Raw genomic sequence first — 20,650 nt, 5'->3', positions numbered from 1 at the left:
AAATGTATTTCTTGGTAAACCCAACTGTTTTACCAAGTACACCTGGTTTAACAGTTGGTTAAACAACTTGGTTATTTAACTTGTTAAATAACAACTTAATTGTTATTTAAATTTAAATTCATGATCACTAACTTTAATTAGACTGTCTTGGCTCCTGACAGTCTAACTCTCCTAGATGGCTACTTCATATCTTCTCTTTTCTCTTGTAACCTCCAAAACACCTTTGCCTAATCTTCATGCTCATCTAATGATACTGCTTTCTATTTCTCAGAGAAAACTGGAGCTATCACAAAAAGCATTCTCTCCTCACCACATCTAACCACCTGCCAGCATATACTCTCCCTTCCTATCTGCCTCCACAGTTCCTAGAATGCAGGAACTAGCCATGTTACTGTCTAATGGCAACCTTTCTTCCACTGTGCACCAGATCCCATTACAGCTCCTCTACTCAAAAACATTGCCAAAGCAATTCTTCCCTCACTCTCGTACATTGTCAATTATTTTTCTATCAAATCTTTCTTAACATCATACAAACAAAACAATCATTTATTTCATAAAAACAAAGCAAAGCCAAAATGTTCTTGGTCTCACCTTCCATCTCAGCTACTGGCCCATTAGTTTGCTGCCTTTTACAGCAACTATCTATAGCGTGGTCTACAACTTGAAGCACCATTCCACTCCTTCTATTCCCGCTTACTGCCATTTCATTTGCCTTTTACAAACACCTCTCCATGGAAACTGCTTGTCCACTTTATTGATCATCCCCTCCTTGCTAACCCGAAAGAGCAGTTCTCAGTCCTCATCTATCGTAATCTCTCAGCAGTAAATAACAGAGCAGTCCTTCTCAATATACTTTCTTGACTTGCAGGATTCCACATGCTCTCAGGATGCTTTCAACCTCCCTCTGTTTCCTTTGCAGGTTCCTCCTCTTCTGCCTGATCTCTTCAGGTTAGCATGATCGGCGGCCTCAGGCCTTGGCTTGCTCCTTTCCCTCTATCTATGCTCACTCTTTTGGTACTCTCAATCAGATTTCAACAACTCCCAAATGGTATCTATAATCCATATTTCCCTCCTGAACTCCAGACTTTTACATCTGACTGCCTCCTTGTCACTTCTGCTTGCATGTTGAATAGACATCTCAAAACTACCATTTCAAAAATTAAACTCCCAGTTTTCCCCCAACTCTCAAATCTATTCCCCATTCCAGCTGAGTGTAACTCCATTCTTCCAGTTGCTCAAGCCAAAAATCTTAGCAACCCAAAACCAATTCTTCAGATTTTTGGTTCTACCTTCTAATATATCCTTATCTAACCACTTTTCATCACCACTACTGCCACCACTCTAGGTCAAGCCCTGTTGCCTCCTGCAAATTGAATGTTACAAATGGAATGTGGTACCTTAATTCTCTTCCAGGGAAGCAAAGAAAGTAAAACAATATACTAAATAAAGAGTATATGATTACCTTTTTTCCTAGGTTGATTGGAGGTGGAAATCGATCTCAAGTTTTTGCTTTTTATAATGCCCTCTGAAGTTTTCTTTTCAAGAGTAGAAAACACCTTGAGTGGTGAACTCGGTTTGCCATAGCCTGAGCTCCTAACTGATGCATACAATCCACTCTGGGGTTTCCTTTTAAGTAAAGGAGGTGCACTTCTGGCCTTCTTGTATGGTACCTGTTTACCCATTACAGCCCCTTCTTCTTCAGAACTAAGTTGAGATCTGTAAGTCTGTACACAACAAGCAAAAGCTCTTTAGTACCTAAACTTTAACTACTGTTGTAAATGAATATTTCATAGATGGCAAAACAATAGTGATTATCAAATAATGTAGTTTGTAAAAGGCAAACTACCATAGTTAAGTTCTTTCAGTCTAATACATCAGAATTTTAGTATTTTGAAGCAGACCTTCAAAGTTAGCATTGAAACAAAGTAAAGCAAAATAATAAAGCAAAATTAGCTTGCCAGAAACCAAGATGTGTAATTACTTGAAAGAACACAGCAGAAAGAAAGAACATATTTTGAAATGACATAAAATCTTATTTAATTTGTTATCTGAACTTCTCAAGATGCTTTAAAAATTTTTATTAATGCCTTGCCTTATTCCACAAAGAACCGGAGATGACTTAAATACATAATTCAAAATTATAAAATACAAGTAGAATGTCTGAATATGGGAACTATAAAGCAGAAGAGATCAAGAATACAGGAAAAAGAATCAGTAAAAATGTAAATTTCTTCACAGGTGTTAACTGCTTTCCTATAAAATGTCAACTTAAAAAACACAAATGACTGGAAAGACTGAACAGTGCATACTACAATGATGAATAAACTTTTATACTATTTAAATTCTGGATTATATTTTATTCAAAAAAAAGGAAAAAACGTATAAAGAATGGATTCTAAAAGCAAGCTAATGTTATGGTGGTATTTTTGAATTTGGGGATTGGCTAGCATTGTAATAAATATCACTCAAAAATATCCAAGATCTACTGTGGAGGTTAGTGTATAATCAATCCCACTAGTTTAAAAAGCACACACCTACCAATAGTACTTACATACTTTACATAACTTTGGTTCTCAATATCTCAAATCAATTTAGATTATACTTACTTTATTAATTTTGTCATCCTGAGATAATGATGAAGAATTAACAGGTATTTTTTTCCTCAAAATATTAAGGTACATTTTATCAACATGTTCTTCTGTGGCAGTTACTTGTGGACAGCTGTTTTCCATACTGTCATTTGTGGTCTTTTGTAAAATCACATTCTCATCATTTTTGTCAAAAAAAAGGTTCACATGTTGCGAGTCTTGAGACATAACATTTGGGTTCATCTTCAGGGGTAAAGAGCTAAAAAATTCAGTTTCTTTTCTTGTGGCCACTTTCTCAGAGCTATAAAACAAAACAGGACACAGATAATGAACCCTACGTAACAGCTCTTCAAATATCAGTAATAACCACACGTGCATGTGTACACGCAGATACACTATATATATGAGTTGTTAACTATTCAAATTAAGTTACTGATGTTAAATACATTATTTATAATTTTGATTAACAGAGTATACTCATGTAGTGTAATTGCTTTTAATTTCAAATAATAATTTTAATGCAGTATAATGCAAAGGATTATAAAGGTGATGCTGAGATCTATTTTAGAGAAAGACCAAACCAAACAAGACTGAGACTGCTTTTGTAGAAGAAAAGTAAAATATAAATTTCTAAGTGAACTTTTTGTAATATATCTTTTATCTACAATTTCTTATAAAGTCAACATGCATTTGAAATAAGAAAAATATTTTAAACATTTCTAGAAGAAACTAAAGAAATAATCATAAATTTATATTAAGGAGGCATAGAGTATAAATACTAAAAAAGCATACATTTAATCACAGTATAGGACAAATTTTAATGTGAAACAGAAAAATCACTAGGCTTTGAAGAGAAAATCATTTCAATGGTTTAAAACATTTAAATGTAACAATTCAATTAGATATTAAAAATCTAGAAGATACAACATAAGGAAATGTTTTAAATGTGGTTAAATATTGGCAAACTACAGGGTCTCCAAAAATATGGGAACTGTTAGTCTTAAAATATTTAATCATGTGTCAATTAGGCCATTTAATTTTATAATTTATAAAATAAGATCAAAGAATGTTTAAAAGGCTACCATTTTCATATAATGTAGATTGGCTTGTTGGTAACTGCTAGAAGCTTCTAAAGCAGCTGGAATCATCAGAAATATAATAGTTCTTTCCTTCTTCATAGCAGCAGAACCTGGCTAGATGCTAATCAAAACTGTTTCTCGTTCTTGCTGGGTACCAACTAAACTACATTTCCTTGCCAACTTCCATCTAGATGGGACCATTTACTAGTTCTTCCCTTTAGAATGTGAGTGCTATGATGCTAAGAACCCAACTTATTTGTTACTGGCTTAGTTGTCAGGTTTAGGATGGCAGGAAACTGATAACTAGAGTCTGGAGAGATGGCAGCCTATGTTTTACAGTGGCAAAACATTGCTAAACTGTCATCTACAAAAGTTTATAAGGCAGACCACATGCCAGCCAACCATGGAGAACTAAGAGAAATGACTGGAAAGAACAAGGAGTTAAGTGCTGGCTACTATTAGCTTCTTTTGACAAGATATTACCAAAAAACTGATGAGCTCAACACAGAATGAGCTGGTTTGTAAGCAGAATTTAAAGAGAATAGAAAGAATCTAGAAACTCTAGAAATGGGTTCTCTCTCTGTGTAGACTCAAGCTGTAAGATTTAGCCTTGAAGAATGCTATGAAAAAGCAAGATTTCAAGAGGCTTCTTGGTTGAAAAGAGCGAGTGACCCCGTCCCTTAGCAAAGATCATATTAAGAGTGTCATCCAGAGTGAGACTCCGTCTCAAAAAAAAAAAAAAAAAAGTGTCATCTTCACATTTAAGGTATTGTTTCCCCAAATATCCAGATAACTGCAAATAAACGCAGAGAAAAAAATTAGAGGAACAAGGAATCAAAGAATAAAGCAGATTTAAAACCTTTCTCTAGCAAAGAACTTTTTTTTTTTTTTTAACTTTTATTCCAGGTTCAGGGATATGGGTATTGTTCATGGGGATTTGGTGTTCAGACTATTTCACACCCAGGTAATAAGCACAGTACCCAATAGGTAGTTTTTCGATCTTCACCCTCCTCCCAACCTCTCAAGTAGGCCCCAGTGTCTGTTGTTCTCATCTCTCTGTCCATATGTACTTGATGTTTAGTTCCCACTAATAAGTGAGAACATACAGTATTTTGTTTTCTGTTCTTGCGTTAGTTTGCTTAGGATAATGGCCTCTAGCTCCAGCCATGTTGGTGCAAAGGATGTGATCTCATTCGTTTCTATGGCTGCATGGTATTCCATGGTGCATATGTACCACACTTTCTTTATCCAGTCTACCACTGATGGGCATCTAGGTTGATTCCATGTCTTTGCTCTCGTGAACAGTGCTGCAATGAACATATGCATGCATATGTCTTCATGGTAGAACAATTTACATTCCTTTTGGTATATATCCAATGATGAGATTGCTGGTTGAATAGTAATTATGCTTTAAGTTCTTTGAGAAGTCGCCAAACTGCTTTCCACAATAGCTGAACTAATTTACATTCCCACCAGCAGTGTATAAATGTTCCCTTTTCTCTGCAACCAGCATTTGTTTTTTGTTTTTTTACTTTCTAATAATAGCTATTCTGACTGGTGTGAGATGGCATCTCATTGTGGTTTTAATTTGTATTTCTCTAATGATTAGTGATGTTGAGCATTTTTTCAAATGCTTGTTGGCTGCACGTCTTCTTTTGAAAAATGTCTGTTCGTGTCCTTGCCCACCTTTTTTTTTTTTTTTTTTTTTTTTTTTTTTTTTTTTTTTGAGATGGAGCACTCTGTTACCAGTCTGGAGTGCAGTGGTGTGACCTTGGCTCACTGCAACCTCTGCCTCTTGGGTTCAAGCAATTCTCCTGCCTCAGCCTCCCGAGTAGCTGGGACTATAGGTGCATGCCACATGCCCAGCTAATTTTTGTATTTTTAGTAGAGACGGGCTTTCACTATGTTGGCCAGTATGGTCTCGATCTCTTGACCTCATGATCCGCCTGCCTCAGCCTCCCAAAGTGCTGGGATTACAGGCGTGAGCCGCTGTGCCCAGGCGACTTTTTAATGAGGTTGTTTTTTGCTTGTAAATTTGCTTAAGTTCCTTATAGATTCTGGGTAGCAAAGAACTCTAAGTTTCATTACTGGCACATGGAATTCATTGGGACCAAAGCGATTACTAAGTTACGAAACTTTCTGAAAGAATATAATGTGAAAGAAACCATAACCCTGTTCAAAAGAAAAAAAAAAAAAAGAAACCCAAAAGCCAGTGACCGGGAACCTTAAAACTACCTGTAGGCAGGAAGTGGATTGAGAAGGGAGTGTATCCCCCAACATGGGCATACCCCTCAACCTAAAATTCACTTCAGTTGTAGCCAATGGTGATAACATACAAGACAAATCCTCCAAGGAATGGAATGAGGGGCTATATAGAAAAACTGATTTAAGGTAGCCCCTTCTCAATAGAATAATAACCTAATCAAGGAAAGTCCCTATTCCCGAGGTAGGGGGCCTTTAGAAGTTCTTTTCAGTGGTTCTCAAAGTTGTAACATTGATTGCTGTGTTTTCCTCATACTTTTCCTTGCTGAAAGGGCATATCTACTGCAGTTCCACCATTATATACTGGGATGGGGGTGAGGAAGTATATAACCCTGTCTTTTTAATTCATCCATTGGTAGACGATGAGGAACCGTACTCAAACCTGATGGAGAGCACTGCGCTTCACCTGCAAATCCTGGCCCTTCAGATGCGTACAGTCCTGAATGGGACTTGGGGCTGCCTGCTTGGGGAAGGGGATAAGTTGGTCTGTGTATGAAGAACAGTGAAATTGATATTTCGTTATTAGAAAGGTATATCCTGGCAGAGACTGACTAGATATCGACCAAACTCATTGTTCTTTCTTGGCACAGAAACAAACCACATTTCACAGCCCCCTTGGACTTAGTTAGGTAGACGTGCTGGTTCCTACCAATGGAATGTGAGCTGAAATGATATGAAACTTCCGTGTTAAGGCAGTTAAAAGAAAGGACGCAAAACCATTCTCTTTCTTTCCTTACTGACTGGTTGGATGATGTCATAACAATCCTAAAACTATGTGTTGATGACAGAGGCAGCCTGGGTTCCTGAACGACTGTGTGGAGCAGAGCCCTAATCCAACCCCACTGACCCACAAGGGATAGTGATGTGAGCAAGAAACACATTTTTGATGATAAGCTACTAAGATTTCAAGGATTATGTTATAGCAGCTAGGGTCATTTACTCCATAGTTTACTAAAAAATTTTCAGGTATGTGTACTAAAGATTACTGACATTTCTGTTACATACGATTACTGTTATACCTTCAATATAAGTATATATGTTTTAAGCTTTTAAACACAAATGTAAAAATCTGTTTTAGAATTCCTATTACTGAAATGGTTTTACCTATAACAACAAAGAGACAAGATGTGTAAGAAAATCTCTTTAGTTACCACTAACATATCCCCAAACAGCAATGATGTGTGGGCACAATCTCTCCTTTAAAAATACTAATTAGCATTACAGACCAATGGAAGACTACTAGACTTAGCATTGAAGTGAATGAATTTTAGTGTAAGGTTCACTGCATCATTTTTTTCTCAACTCGCACAAATGTAGAAACAAGGCCAGGAAATCACCACATGTGGATTTACATCATGAGGATATAGTATAGGAAGGGGGCTCAAAACATGTCTGTTGAAGACACAAATGAACAAATGACAACATGAATGGATGACAGGCTATTTCACAGAAGTATTTTATGGAGATCAAAGACCTGACAATATAAGTGGTTAGGCACATGGATGGCCTGTGTTCCTGGTCTACAACTATATGACCTTGGGCAATGGCTTTATTTATTTTAACCTCTTAGGCTTCAATCTCCTTGTCTATGAAATACGGATAATAACGAACTATAACCCATGGAGATGCTGTAAAGTTAAATGAAATAATATATGTAAAGTATTTGCCCAAAGTAAATGTGAAAAATGTTAGCTGTTATCATCTACCAGTAAATTGAGTTCATCTCAGTTTCATTTCTTGAATTATGGGCACAAAGATGCCTTCTCTACTTGTTGTGAGGATCACGTGGGAGACTGGACATGACATTTCAGTGCTACATAAAAGCAACGCTGTCTATGACAAGGTTACTGTGACGTGTTACTCCGTGTTGAAGAATGACAGTGGGTCACACATACTTCCACTAAACTGTATTGGACCTGAAGCATTTTAATGAGGACTCTTGTGGCTACAAAACTCACCCTGTGAGATGACGGCAAGTCTGTGACTAAATCAAAACTAACTGGTCTATAAAGAAGGAAATCTATGACTCATAAACAGAATAAAATTCACTTTCTCCCTCATCGTGAATGAACTGTTCTGGCACTATTTAATGCTGAGGAGACTGTATTTTTCAGCGAAAACCTTTAGGACTATTTAGTGGCAGCAGTTTTTTTATAGCATCTATTTATTTTTCATTTAGCCCTAGAATTTTGATGACTTGAGTAAGGACAAATATAAAAAGAAGACAGTTATGACTCACAGGTAGATTCAAGCTAATATTAGTCATTAATCATTCACTAGGAATGATTACGTAGAACAATGACTATAAAAGTTTCCAATGACAAAACAATAAATAAAAAAATTCATACCTGACAGGTTGTAAATCAAAACCACTGATCCCAAAGGAATCTATTCTGATAGGTTTCATCAGCTCCTCTACTGTGGGCAGATCTAAGAGGCAGAAAAAAAGTAGAAACAAAAAATGTTATGTAGGTTGCTTAATTTACATGTGTAATAACACCAAAATTATATTTTCTGTAACACAGTTAACAAAACGGTACATGCAATAAACCTGGTTTTCCATCTTGTTTCCTTATACCAGGAAAACTTCCTTTCTTATGAAATATCAAATAAATATCTCAAATATCAATATCAAATATATTTATCAAAAAACATCTATACACACACACACGCTAAGTACATATTTGGTTGATCCTGAAATACCGTTCTCTAACAAAATACAACTTTAATATATGTACACGCAAAAGAGTAAAAAGTGTCCCTTTAAGTGACTTCTTAATTTGATCAAGGCATATTAGAAAAGAAACTGGGCCGGGTGCGGTGGCTCATGCCTGTAATCCCAGTGCTTTGGGAGGCCAAGGCGGGTGGATCACCTGAGGTCAGGAGTTCGAGAGCAGCCTGACCAACATGGTGAAACCCCCATCTCTACTAAAAAGACAAAAATTAGCTGGGCGTGGCAGCAGGCACCTATAATCCCAGCTACGTAGGAGGCTGAGGCAAGAGAATTGCTTGAACCAGGGTGGTGGAGGCTGCAGTGAGCTGAGATTGCGCCATGGCACTCCAGCCTGGGTGGCAGAGCAAGACTCCGTCTCAAAAAAAAAAAGCAACTGAAATTTTGTTTTGTGTTTGGCTCTAATTTCATAGTTAAGCCAATGATTCCTGTATTTCATTTGAAAAAATCTTTTTTTTTTTTTTTTTTTTTTTTGAGGCAGACTCTCACTCTGTTGCCAGGCTGGAGAAGCAGTGGCGCGATATTGGCTCACTGCAACCTTCGCCTCCCGGGTTCAAGTGATTCTCCTGCTTCAGCCTCCCAAGTAGCTGGGACTACAGGCGTGCGCCACCATGCCCAGCTAATTTTTGTATTTTTAGTAGAGATGGGGTTTCACCATGTTGCCCAGGATGGTCTCAATCTCCTGACCTTGTGATCCACCCACCTTGGCCTCCCAAAGTGCTGGGATTATAGGCGTCAGCCACCTCGCCTGGCTGAAAAAATCTCTTTAATTAAGCTCAGAGACTGAGAAACAATCACGACAGCAAATTGCATTTTAATTATATTACACTAAAAACTCTTTAGAAAGGATATCAAATAATTGAAAAATTCATCTATAAGTTTTTACCAGATTCCATAGTAGAGATGTTTTTTGAATTCTCTTCATTTTCTTGAGGATGACCTTTCACTGAGCTCGTGATATCTTCCACTGTGTTACTCTCAATTTTTTGTTTGTCTTCATCTCCCAATGAATGGGCTATATGACAATAAGCCTGATGTAGGGCTTCAATGTCACCACTGCTTTGTCCATAAGAAACACCTGTTGAAATAAATGTAATCACCAGAAATAATTACATCACAAATACATGAGAACTATAAAACACTAATATCATTCCTTAACCTGTTAGGAGTATAAAAGCAGAGTTAAGTACTAACTAGGTAATTTGCAGCTATGGCCTACCAGCATGGATTCATAGCAGGCTCAACAACTCTTTTAGCAAATTGAGGCGTATCCTGATGTGGTAAGTATAAAATCTGCCTTCACTCATCATTGCTCTTTCTCCTACTATTCTTAATCGGCCCCCTCTGCATAGCTATTCTTAAGTTTCCCAAACTGAAAAATTCCTTTGAAGGATTCTACCTCTCCTTTACCATTACCATTCTCTCTGCTTCTCTGTTCCACCAAGCATCCTGTCATCTGCACTTTTTCAACCACAATGAATTCACTCCTCCAACTTTGCAATCCAATGTATTCCAACATCCTGCTAAAGCTGCTATGATCAAAAGCAATTTCCTAATGACCAACTCCATTTGTCTTTAGTTCTCTTGAACTATGTGACACATCTAACATTATCTTTTTCACTTTATCTTAGCCAAAAGGCAGAGAAGTCATACATTGTTTTTTTCCTGGTAACTGTTTCTTCTGCATGCCTTCTTCTTTTTGTTATTACCACAATTTTGATGGCAATTTTCTATCTCTTATGGTCTGTAGTTCATTTCAGGCTCTATCTTCAGCCCTCTTCTTTTGAATGCCTCACTTACTAGTTTTTTGGCCTGGCTAATGTCATGAAGACTTTTAGCTTCAACTATTACCCATATGCTTATGACTCCCAAATATATGTCTTGTGTCCTTATAACTCTTTTCTGAATACCAACTTAACAGACATCTAGATTGCCCCATATCACATCTATATATTCCCCAACTGAATTCATTATATTCCCTACTAAAACTTGTTCTACTACCAGTATTTCCTAATCACATCACTATTTACTCAGTCAAAATAGAAACCTTGATGTCATCATTCACTCTTCCTTCCCTATGAGCCTTCTGATATGGTTTGGCTGTGTCCCCACCCAAATCTCATCTCGAATTATAACTCCCACAATTCCCATCTATCATGGGAGGGACCTGGTAGGAGGTGATTGAATTATGGGGGTGGGTCTTTTCTGTGCTGTTCTCATGATAGTGAATGAGTCTCATGAGATCTGTTTTTAAAAAACAGGAGTTTCCCTGCACAAGCTCTGTTTGCCTGCTGCTATCCATGTAAGATGTGACTTGCTCCTCCTTGCCTTCTGCCATGATTGTGAGGATTCCCCAGCCATGTGGAACTGTAAATACAATAAACTCTTTTTCCTGTATAAATTACCCAGTCTTGGGTATGTCTTTATCAACAGCATGAAAATGGACTAATATACCTTCTCTTTCCACCAACTGACAAATTCTAGAAAAAAGAATTCAAATAATTTAATGATAATAATGATTGCACATTTTTGAGTACTTTCTTACTCATTTTCTAATTTTCATTACTAACAAGTGGAATTTTCAAAATTAGAGGAAAATAATGAATCATGGAAGAGAGGAAAAAAAGAAAACAAGTGACTAATCTCTTCTCTTCATACCCAGGGTTAATTAACCAGTTATTAAAAATAAAATAGTTTATATAGTCTCATCTCTCTGTATATACAATGTAAGTTGTGTATATACACAGCTTCTAAACAGAAGAGACAGCCAAATGCTACATATAAGATTGTGTAAGAATGCCTTACAATGATATGTCTTTCTAGCTAGTGCTTCAGGTCCCCATGGCTACATGAAATATACCCAAATAACAAGTTTGCTTAAATAAAATAAAAACAGAAGAGGATACTGCTAAGGAAGAACTGTCACAGTTGAAGGGCAGAGATTTTCAAGACGACATGAGGAAAAAGGTCTTGCTTGTAACATGAATGAAAGAGGTCATTAATTTTCAGGAAAAAAGGAAAAGCACACGGTGTCTTTTTTTTCCTCTATAGAAATACTAGGTTGAGCAAGTATCTGCTGAGCATATATAAAAGAAATGACTTCAGTGGTAAAGACCATACTAGTATCAAATGCTCATACCTAATTTAGTAGGTATGAGGTGTCAGAAAGAATAGGTTCTAGGCTTTTAAGCAACAACAGTGCAAACATGCAGAAAAACAAATGACCTAAAAGTGAGAAATGAGAAATGAAAAAAAAAGAGGTAGGAGAGGCTGCTCAAAAAATGGCAGGAAAATGGTACCTTTCTAACTTGAGTTATTAACCTAAGTCATATTAAAATTAATTTAATGGGTATGTAACTTTTTTCCATGCATATCATGAAAACGGGTTCCTTATCTGCCTTTTACATTGAAAACAGAAGACTCTGTAGTTATTTTATGTATTATTATTAGAAGTCAAAAGCTCCCATATTTTTCAACTTTAGAAAATTGAGGCTGGGCAGAGCGGCTCATGCCTGTAATCCCAGCACTTTGGGAGGCCAAAGCAGGTGGATCACCTGAGGTCAAAAGTTCAAGACCAGCCTGGCCAACATGGTGAAACCCCATCTCTACTAAAAAAAATACAAAAATTAGCCAGGCGTGGTGGGGTGCACCTGTAATCCCAGCTACTCGGGAGGCTGAGACAGGAGAGTCACTTGAACCCAGGAGGTGGAGACTGTAATGAGCAGAGATCATGCCACTGCACTCCAGCCTGGGTGACAGAGCAAGATTCTGCCTTAAAAAAAAAAAAAAAAAAAAAAGAGAAAATTGAGAAGTGCCAAATACTATTTTGCAGAGGAAAGGGTCTAGTTTCATGGAGCAACACTGTCATCCTCTGACAACTCCAGTAATGCAGGCATAGCACAAAATGGTACTTGCCTGTGAGACAAATGAAAATAAGTGAAAGATTAGACTTAGCTTGATGTTAGGAAACCTTAAGTTTTGTATTTACTAACCTCTTTGATACAGCAAAGCACAAAGAATTTCATAAATAATGTTTTTAACAAAAGAGAATCTTTGACAATGTTTAAAGTTAGCCAATGTTTGAAAATTAACCAATATTTGTTAAAGTTAGCTGCTTAATATATCAAGTGGCATGGTAAAACAAAACAAAAACCCCAATGAACTTTTCAGTTCTTAAACCTAGTTCACATACTCATTTGAAGACTTTCAAGTATATATTTTATTTATTATTTATTTTTTGAGATGGAGTCTTACTCTGTCGCCCAGGCTGGAGTGCAGTGGCATGAACTTGGCTCACTGCAACCTCCGCCTCCCAGGTTCAAGCGATTCTCCTGCCTCAGCCTTCCGCGTAGCTGCGATTACAGGCATGTGCCACCATGCCTGGCTAATTTTTTGTATTTTTTAGTACAGACCGGGTTTCATCATGTTGGTCAGGCTGGTCTCGAACTCTTGACCTCAAGTGATCTGCCCGCCCCGGCCTCATAAAGTGCTGGGATTACAGGCAGGAGCCATTGCACCTAGCTAAAGACTTTAAAGTATATATTTTAAATACCAGAAATTCAATACCCCACAGCCAACCAGTGTTTATACCGTATAACTCTAGGTTCTCTACTATAGCATGTATTATTAACAGAGGGTTGACATAAATAATGATGATAGGAACAACAACAAAGTTGCAACTGTTTAGCGAATCTTAAAAATGTACTATGTACTATATATTATCTCAGCTGACCATCATGAGCATTCATTTTAAAGAAGAGAAAACATGCTTAGAGGTACTCATTATCCAATGTCACAAAGCTGGTAAGTGGCAAGCTTTAAGTTTTAAAAACTTAACATTATAATAGAACCTAATCTGCATACTCAAATGTACCATTTATGTAACTGTAATAATCTGAAGACATTATGTAATTGTAATATTTTAAATAATTTTTGCTTTCTTTTTTACTTGTTTTAATGCACATCTCAGAATAAAGTTTCTCTGGTCATCCTGAACACATGAACTTCCTATAAAATACTGTCAATCAGAAAAGTTGTAGCTGTACAATGGCCTTTCAAAAAAATTCATGTCTGCCTACTGAAAACTGTGCAAGGGGACAGACTATCAAAGCACGTACGTGACATGGTTCCTTAAATCAACGGCAGTAAAACTGGGGGACATGCACTCAGCACATGCTTACATCATGGGGGAATACTCAGTTGGGCAACAAGTGAGTAATGTGTCTCGATGGGAAAATTATGTCTTATAGTTGTAATTTTTTTACCTTTATATTTTAAAATGAAAGTGGATGTAACAAGTCAAAAGAGTGGTGACTCTTGGAAAGACAGTGACTAGAAATAAGAGATGTGATGGATATTGTGGTTTAGGTCCTCTTGTTTTTTTATCTGGTTGCTGATTACATGGGTGTGCTCAGTATTTCAAAATTCACTGAGTTGCACTATTGTGATACCACAAATTTTTCTATAGGTATATACTATGTATCAATTAAAAAGTAAAAAGCCAAAAAAAAATGCAAGCTGATGACGGTTAGTGATTTCTGAGTTGGTTAGCAATTTCTATTACTCTTTTTTATCAAGTGTCTGAATTGGTTTAGTTAACCAGTATCCATAGACTGCAAAGCAAGCTGATTAAAAAGTTCCCATTTGCAGCTATTTATGTGATAAAATAAGAATATCTGTATACTATTCAACAAAAACAAAAAACAAACACACTGGAAGGCTGATGGTGATATAAGACCGTAACAAATCTCAATAGTTTCTAATTTCAAAAATTCCAAAAGACCATTACTGTCCTCACTTATTTTATGAACAAATGTAACAAATATAAGTTTAAATATGTATCCTGATAAATTATCATTTTTACCTATGAGAGAGTTCTACATAAGATTTCAACTGGGCTGGGCGTGGTGGCTCACACCTGTAATCCCAGTACTTTAGGAGGCCGAGGCGGGCAGATCACAAGATCAGGAGATCAAGATCCTCCTGGCTAACATGGTGAAACCTTGTCTCTACTAAAAAAATACAAAAATATTAGCCGGGTTTGGTGGCGGGCGCCTGTAGTCCCAGCTACTCGGGAAGCTGAGGCAGGAGAATGGCATGAACCCGGGAGGTGGAGCTAGCAGTGAGCCGAGATAGCTCCACTGCACTCCAGCTGGGGTGACAGAGCGAGACTCCGTCTCAAAAAAAAAAAAAAAAAAAAGATTTCAACTGAAGATCTGAAGATGTGCATTCCACTGCTTTAAAAAATTTTGAAAAGGCATTATCTCAAAGACCTTTATAAGCTTTAGGAAAGCCTAGCTGGTCTCAGGTATTTCAGAATTTGGGGATGGGGTGTAGCTTTTCCCTAGAGAAAGAACTATGGAAAAGCACAGTAAGACCAAAGTCCCATTTCTCTTACACATGGCAGATTTAACTGAATACTCTGGAGAGGCACAGAAAATTAGTTAATGTTCACCTACAGTACTACACTATTATCAACAGCATTTATTCATTAATAAATATTTAAAACCTCACTTTACTTGGCCTACTAGCATTGTGTCACCATTAGCAAGTTCCAATTATTTAAATTATTATATATGGTAGAAAAATGTCAGATTTAAAGTTTTCATTATCAATATAGTTATTATATATACATTTCCTTAGAAATGCAGTCAATTATTCATAAAGCATTCCATATTCAGAGAACAGTCAGGTTTCTAAACATTTTTACCTGTTCCTGTCATTTCATTCTCAGTCATTTCTGGTAGGCCCCTTGGCTTAGGTGTTATTTTATCTTGTTCATCAAGATTGACCTCTGCAACAGAGTCTAATGAATCAAGCAGCACAACTGGAAGAATATAAAAGAAAAATATAAGGAATGTAGATAAACTCAGTGGTTCTGTTGATCTAATAAAATTATTTTAAATATATGCAATGCAGGCCAGGTGCGGTGGCTCATGCCTGTAATCCCAGCACTTTGGGAGGCCAAGGCAGGCAGATCACGAGGTCAGGAGATCCAGGCCATCCTGGCTAACATGGTGAAACCCCGTCTCTATTAAAAATACAAAAAATTAGCCAGGCGTGGTGGCAGGCGCCTGTAGTTCCAGCTACTTGGGAGGCTGAGGCAGGAGAATAGCGAGAACCTGGGAGGTGGAGCTTGCAGTGACCTAAGATCGCACCATTGTACTCCAGCCTGGACAACAGAGCGAGACTATCTCACACACACACACACACAAAAAAAAACAAAAAACAAAAAATCATATGCAATGCATATTAAAATGAAGATAAATGCTTATATACAAAGAATATATAATCTTATATATGTATATATGTAACAAGCATGTTTTATCTATGTGTGTGTTTGTATGTATATAACAAATATTATTTTCTTCCGATGTAGAAGACAGTAGGCTAACATCAACATACATATCTATGCTTATGTACAGCCTAGTATACATGTACACATGGAAGGCAAAGGGCGTAAGAAAAATAAAAAAAAATCTTAAATATAACAGAATGGATTCAAGATAGGCATAAGAAACACATTATTGAGAAAAGCTAGGAACTTTAATTCCTTAGAAATGTTTAAAAACAGATAGTGACTCATTCAGAATTACTTAGATGAAATTCTGAACAGACTAATTTTTTGCCAACTAAAACATGAATATAAATAATATTTACCATTAGCAAGCATGCCAGTTTTTTCTTCTTCCTAAATTAAAAAAGGAAAATGATTATATGTTTTGAAACCAAAATTATGTAAAATGAACACAATGCAAATAATAGCAAAATCTGAAATCCAGGGCTTTTTATCCCATATTGAAAAGATCAGAACTGTGTTTTCTAGGCTTCTTTCACCAACCACTCTAATTTATCATAATTCTTCAAGACTAGCTCTGACAGAACGTCTAAAATTCTCTTCTGAAGCTTGGCAATCACCAAAATTAATTTAGACCTTAAAAATTCTTGCTTAAGGCATTTAAGTTCTATTTGCTCATCTACCTTGCTCAAGAATTCTCTAGTTTTTTTTGAATGTCAAGATAACAGAGCTATTTCACACAAGAGTTCTGCAGTTATAACATTACCAGTCTATTTTCCCTTATGTTCAAAATTAATGACCAAATCTTATACTCATTATTTCATCTATGTTTCAAAAGACACAACTTTCAGAAAGACGAGCCACCAAACAGCAAGACAGATGAAGTTCTTCAGTATTAGGGGTTCCCTTAGAATACTTTTCCTATTAATATCACCTGTATCTCCTACTTGGGTAGGCAGTTTGTGGGATCGTCCAATAACACAGCTTTAATCCCTTCCTATTTTGATTCACACCCAGACAGTGCTCTGAAGCTTCCAGTTAGGCTGATACATTTTTATGCATATGGTACACTTTCTAAATATACCACACTATTATGCCTTGTACTGACCTATTCATTTTTCTTTTTTTTTTTTTTTTTTTTTTTTTTGAGACAGGGTTGTGCTCTGTCGCCCAGGCGGGAGCGCAGTGGCTCAATCTTGGCTCACTGCAACCTCCGCCCCCGGTGTTTGAGCGATTCTCCTGCCTCAGCCTCCCGAGCAGCTGGGACTACAGGCACGTGCCAACCATACCCGGCTAATGTTTTGTATTTTTAGTAGAGAAGGGGTTTCATCATGTTGACCAGGCTGGTGACCTATTCATTTTTCAAAAAAATATTGTAATTGCCATATTCCAAGTACAAATCTCATTAAATTTCTATGGATATTCATCAATCGCATTAATTTCTATGTTATTTCTAAGGTCATCTAGTTTTTTCCTCAAGACTGAGTAATACGTAGACACCCCAGGACCAAATACTAAGTAAACTTAAAAATAAGATTTATATATACCTGAAAAGTGTTTCTTTTATCTTGAGTCTATGTTTTCATTCATGTTAAAACATCTAGTCCTAACACACAGTACCAAAGAGACTGTGCCCAGATAGAGACCAAAATAAAAAATAGTAATAACAAATAACAAAACAACAATATTAATTGTTCTACTAGCTACTATTAGATAGCTTCAAAGATAAGTTCTATAAGGTAGGCAATATGAAGTAGTAGGCCTGAACAATTCTTGGTAAGAACTGGGAAATGAGAGAGTATGAAGCACCACTGAATGTGAATGGAATCATGTAGTTCCTTATCTTAGCCAAGTAAGTTTCAGACGTTAATATTGTAACTAGTATAAATATTAGGGAGGGACATTTACTATACTTCATAAAGGCAAGTCATACCAAAGAAAAAGTATAAGTTAACACACTTCTTTAAAAATTAGTTTTGAATTTTAATTAAGCTTTCAATTTTTAAAGCTTAACTTAAGCTTATTTGCCAAAATAAATCTCTTGTTGTTTGTCTGAGACAGGGTCTCACTCACCAACTGGATGGAGTGCAGTGACACAATCACAGGTCACTGCAGCCTTGACCTCCCTGGCTCAAGTGATCTTCGTACCTCAGTCTCCTAAGGAGGTGGATACTTTGCTAATTTTTTAAAAATTTATTTTTTGGAGAGATGAGATCTCACTATGTTATCCAGGTTGTCCTTGAGCTCCTGGGCTCAAACAGTCCTCCTGCCTCAGCCTCCCAAAGTGTTGAAATTACAGGCGTGAACCACTGTGCCTGGCCAAAAATCTCTCATAAAATCATCAATTGTCATAATTTTTTCATTAAGATTTACATTAATTTAATATCTTAAGTTAAGAAAATGTTTAACTGAGTGTTAGGAGACCTGTAAGTTTACAACAATGAGCAAGATTATGAAGAACTCCATTTTTTTAGCTCTTCATATAGCAATAGGCAGCCAGGTTGATGAAAAAAGTTGCAAAACTGTCAAATATGTAATTGATATATACCTGCTTGGGTACAGTTATTTCTTCTGATTTGGAATTCTCTTTGGAAGGCCTCTCTTCATCTTTAGTAGTCAATGGCGCACCAATAAACTCATCTTCAAAATCATCACTGTAATTTTCTGAAGAAAGTAATTTTTAAAAGTACAAAGACCACATTGTCAAAAAAGTCAAATTCCAGGAAAAGGCTGTTGATTTCCAAAGGAAGAAGTCTGTATAAGAATAGTTTATTGAAATAGTAACATAAAGATGTCTTTAGAGAATCTATAGAACTCTCCACCCCAAATCAACAGGATATACATTCTTCTCAGCATCACATCACACTTATTCCAAAATTGACCACATAGCTAGAAGTAAAGCAATCCTCGGCAAATGTAAAAGAACAGAAATTATTAACAAACTGTCTCTCAGACCACAGTGCAATCAAATTAGAACTCAGGATTAAGAAACTCACTCAAAACCACACAACCACATGGAAACTGAACAAGCTGCTCCTGAATGACTCCTGGGTACATAACGAAATGAAGGCAGAAATAAAGATGTTCTTTGAAACCAATGAGAACAAAGACACAACATACCAGAATCTCTGGGACACATTTGAAGCAGTGTGTAGAGGGAAATTTACAGCACTAAATGCACACAAGGGAAAGCAGGAAAGATCTAAAATTGACACCCTAACATCACAATTAAAAGAACTAGAGAAGCAAGAGCAAACACATTCAAAAGCTAGCAGAAGGCAAGAAATAACTAAGATCAGAGCAGAACTGAAGGAGATAGAGACACAAAAAATCCTTCAAAAAATCAATGAATCCAGGAGCTGTTTTTTTGAAAAGATCAACAAAATTGATAGACCGCTAGCAAGACTAATAAAGAAGAGAGAAGAATCAAACAGACACAATAAAAAATGGTAAAGGGGATATCACCACCGATCCCACAGAAATACAATCTATCATTAGAACACACTATAAACACCTCTATGCAAATAAACTAGAAAATCTAGAAGAAATGGATAAACTCCTGGACACATACACCCTCCCAAGGCTAAACCAGGAAGAAGCTGAATCCCTGAATAGACCAACAACAGGCTCTGAAATTGAGGCAAAATTAATAGTCTACCAACCAAAAAAAGTTCAGGACCTGATGGATTCACAGCCAAATTCTACCAGCGGTGCAAAGAGGAGCTGGTACCATTCCTTCTGAAACTATCCCATCAATGTAAAAAGAGGGAATCCTGCCTAATTCATTTTATGAGGCCAGCATCATACTGATACCAAAGCCTGGCAGAGACACAACAACAAAAAAAAGAGAATTTTAGACCAATATCCCTGATGAACATTGATGCAAAATAAAATACTGGCAAACGGAATCCAGCAGCACATCAAAAAGCTTATCCACCACGATCAAGTGGGCTTCATCCCTGGGATGCACGGCTGGCTCAACATACACAAATCAATAAATGTAATCCAGCATATAAACAGAACCAAAGACAAAAACCACATGATTATCTCAATAGACGCAGAAAAGGCCTTTGACAAAATTCAACAACCCTTCATGCTAAAAACTCTCAATAAACTAGGTATTGATGGGATGCATCTCAAAATAATAAGAGCTATTTATGACAAACCCACAGCCAATATCATACTGAATGGGCAAAAACTGGAAGCATTCCCTTTGAAGACTGGCACAAGACAGGGATGCCCTCTCTCACCACTCCTATTCAACACAGTCTTGGAAATACTGGCCAGGGCAATCAGGCAGGAGAAAGAAATACAGGGTATTCAATTAGGAAAAGAGGAAGTCAAATTGTCCCTGTTTGCAGAGGACATGATTGTACATTTAGAAAACCCCAATGTCTCAGCCCAAAATCTCCTTAAGCTGATAAGCAACTTCAGCAGTCTCAGGATACAAAATCAATGTGCAAAAATCACAAGCATTCTTGTACACCAATCACAGACAAACAGAGAGCCAAATCATGAGTGAACTGCCATTCACAATTGCTTCAAAGAGAATAAAATACCTAGGAATCCAACTTACAAGGGATGTGAAGGACCTCTTCAAGGAGAACTACAAACCACTGCTCAACGAAATAAAAGAGGACACAAACAAATGGAAGAACATTCCATGCTCATGGATAGGAAGAATCAGTATCGT

The 20,650-nt window shown here is 36.8% G+C and overlaps 1 protein-coding gene across 1 annotated transcript in view; it reads right to left on the bottom strand.

Annotated features, from left to right (window-relative positions):
• CEP162 (centrosomal protein 162) overlaps positions 1-20,650 on the bottom strand; it is a 108,273-nt gene that overhangs the window by 65,018 nt on the left and 22,605 nt on the right. The window contains exons 7-13 of the mRNA XM_003258295.3: positions 18,506-18,621; positions 16,320-16,350; positions 15,370-15,486; positions 9,547-9,738; positions 8,278-8,359; positions 2,607-2,889; positions 1,463-1,724 (exon numbers count right to left, since the gene is read on the bottom strand). Coding sequence (XP_003258343.2) covers positions 1,463-1,724; positions 2,607-2,889; positions 8,278-8,359; positions 9,547-9,738; positions 15,370-15,486; positions 16,320-16,350; positions 18,506-18,621 — 1,083 coding nt within the window. The remainder of the gene's footprint in view (positions 1-1,462; positions 1,725-2,606; positions 2,890-8,277; positions 8,360-9,546; positions 9,739-15,369; positions 15,487-16,319; positions 16,351-18,505; positions 18,622-20,650) is intronic.

Source organism: Nomascus leucogenys, chromosome 18, assembly GCF_006542625.1.
Source record: "Nomascus leucogenys isolate Asia chromosome 18, Asia_NLE_v1, whole genome shotgun sequence".
In the NCBI taxonomy this organism is placed as follows: domain Eukaryota; kingdom Metazoa; phylum Chordata; class Mammalia; order Primates; family Hylobatidae; genus Nomascus; species Nomascus leucogenys.
The sequence above is the reverse complement of the archived record's forward strand: the minus strand, read 5'-3'. Positions and strand labels throughout refer to the sequence as shown.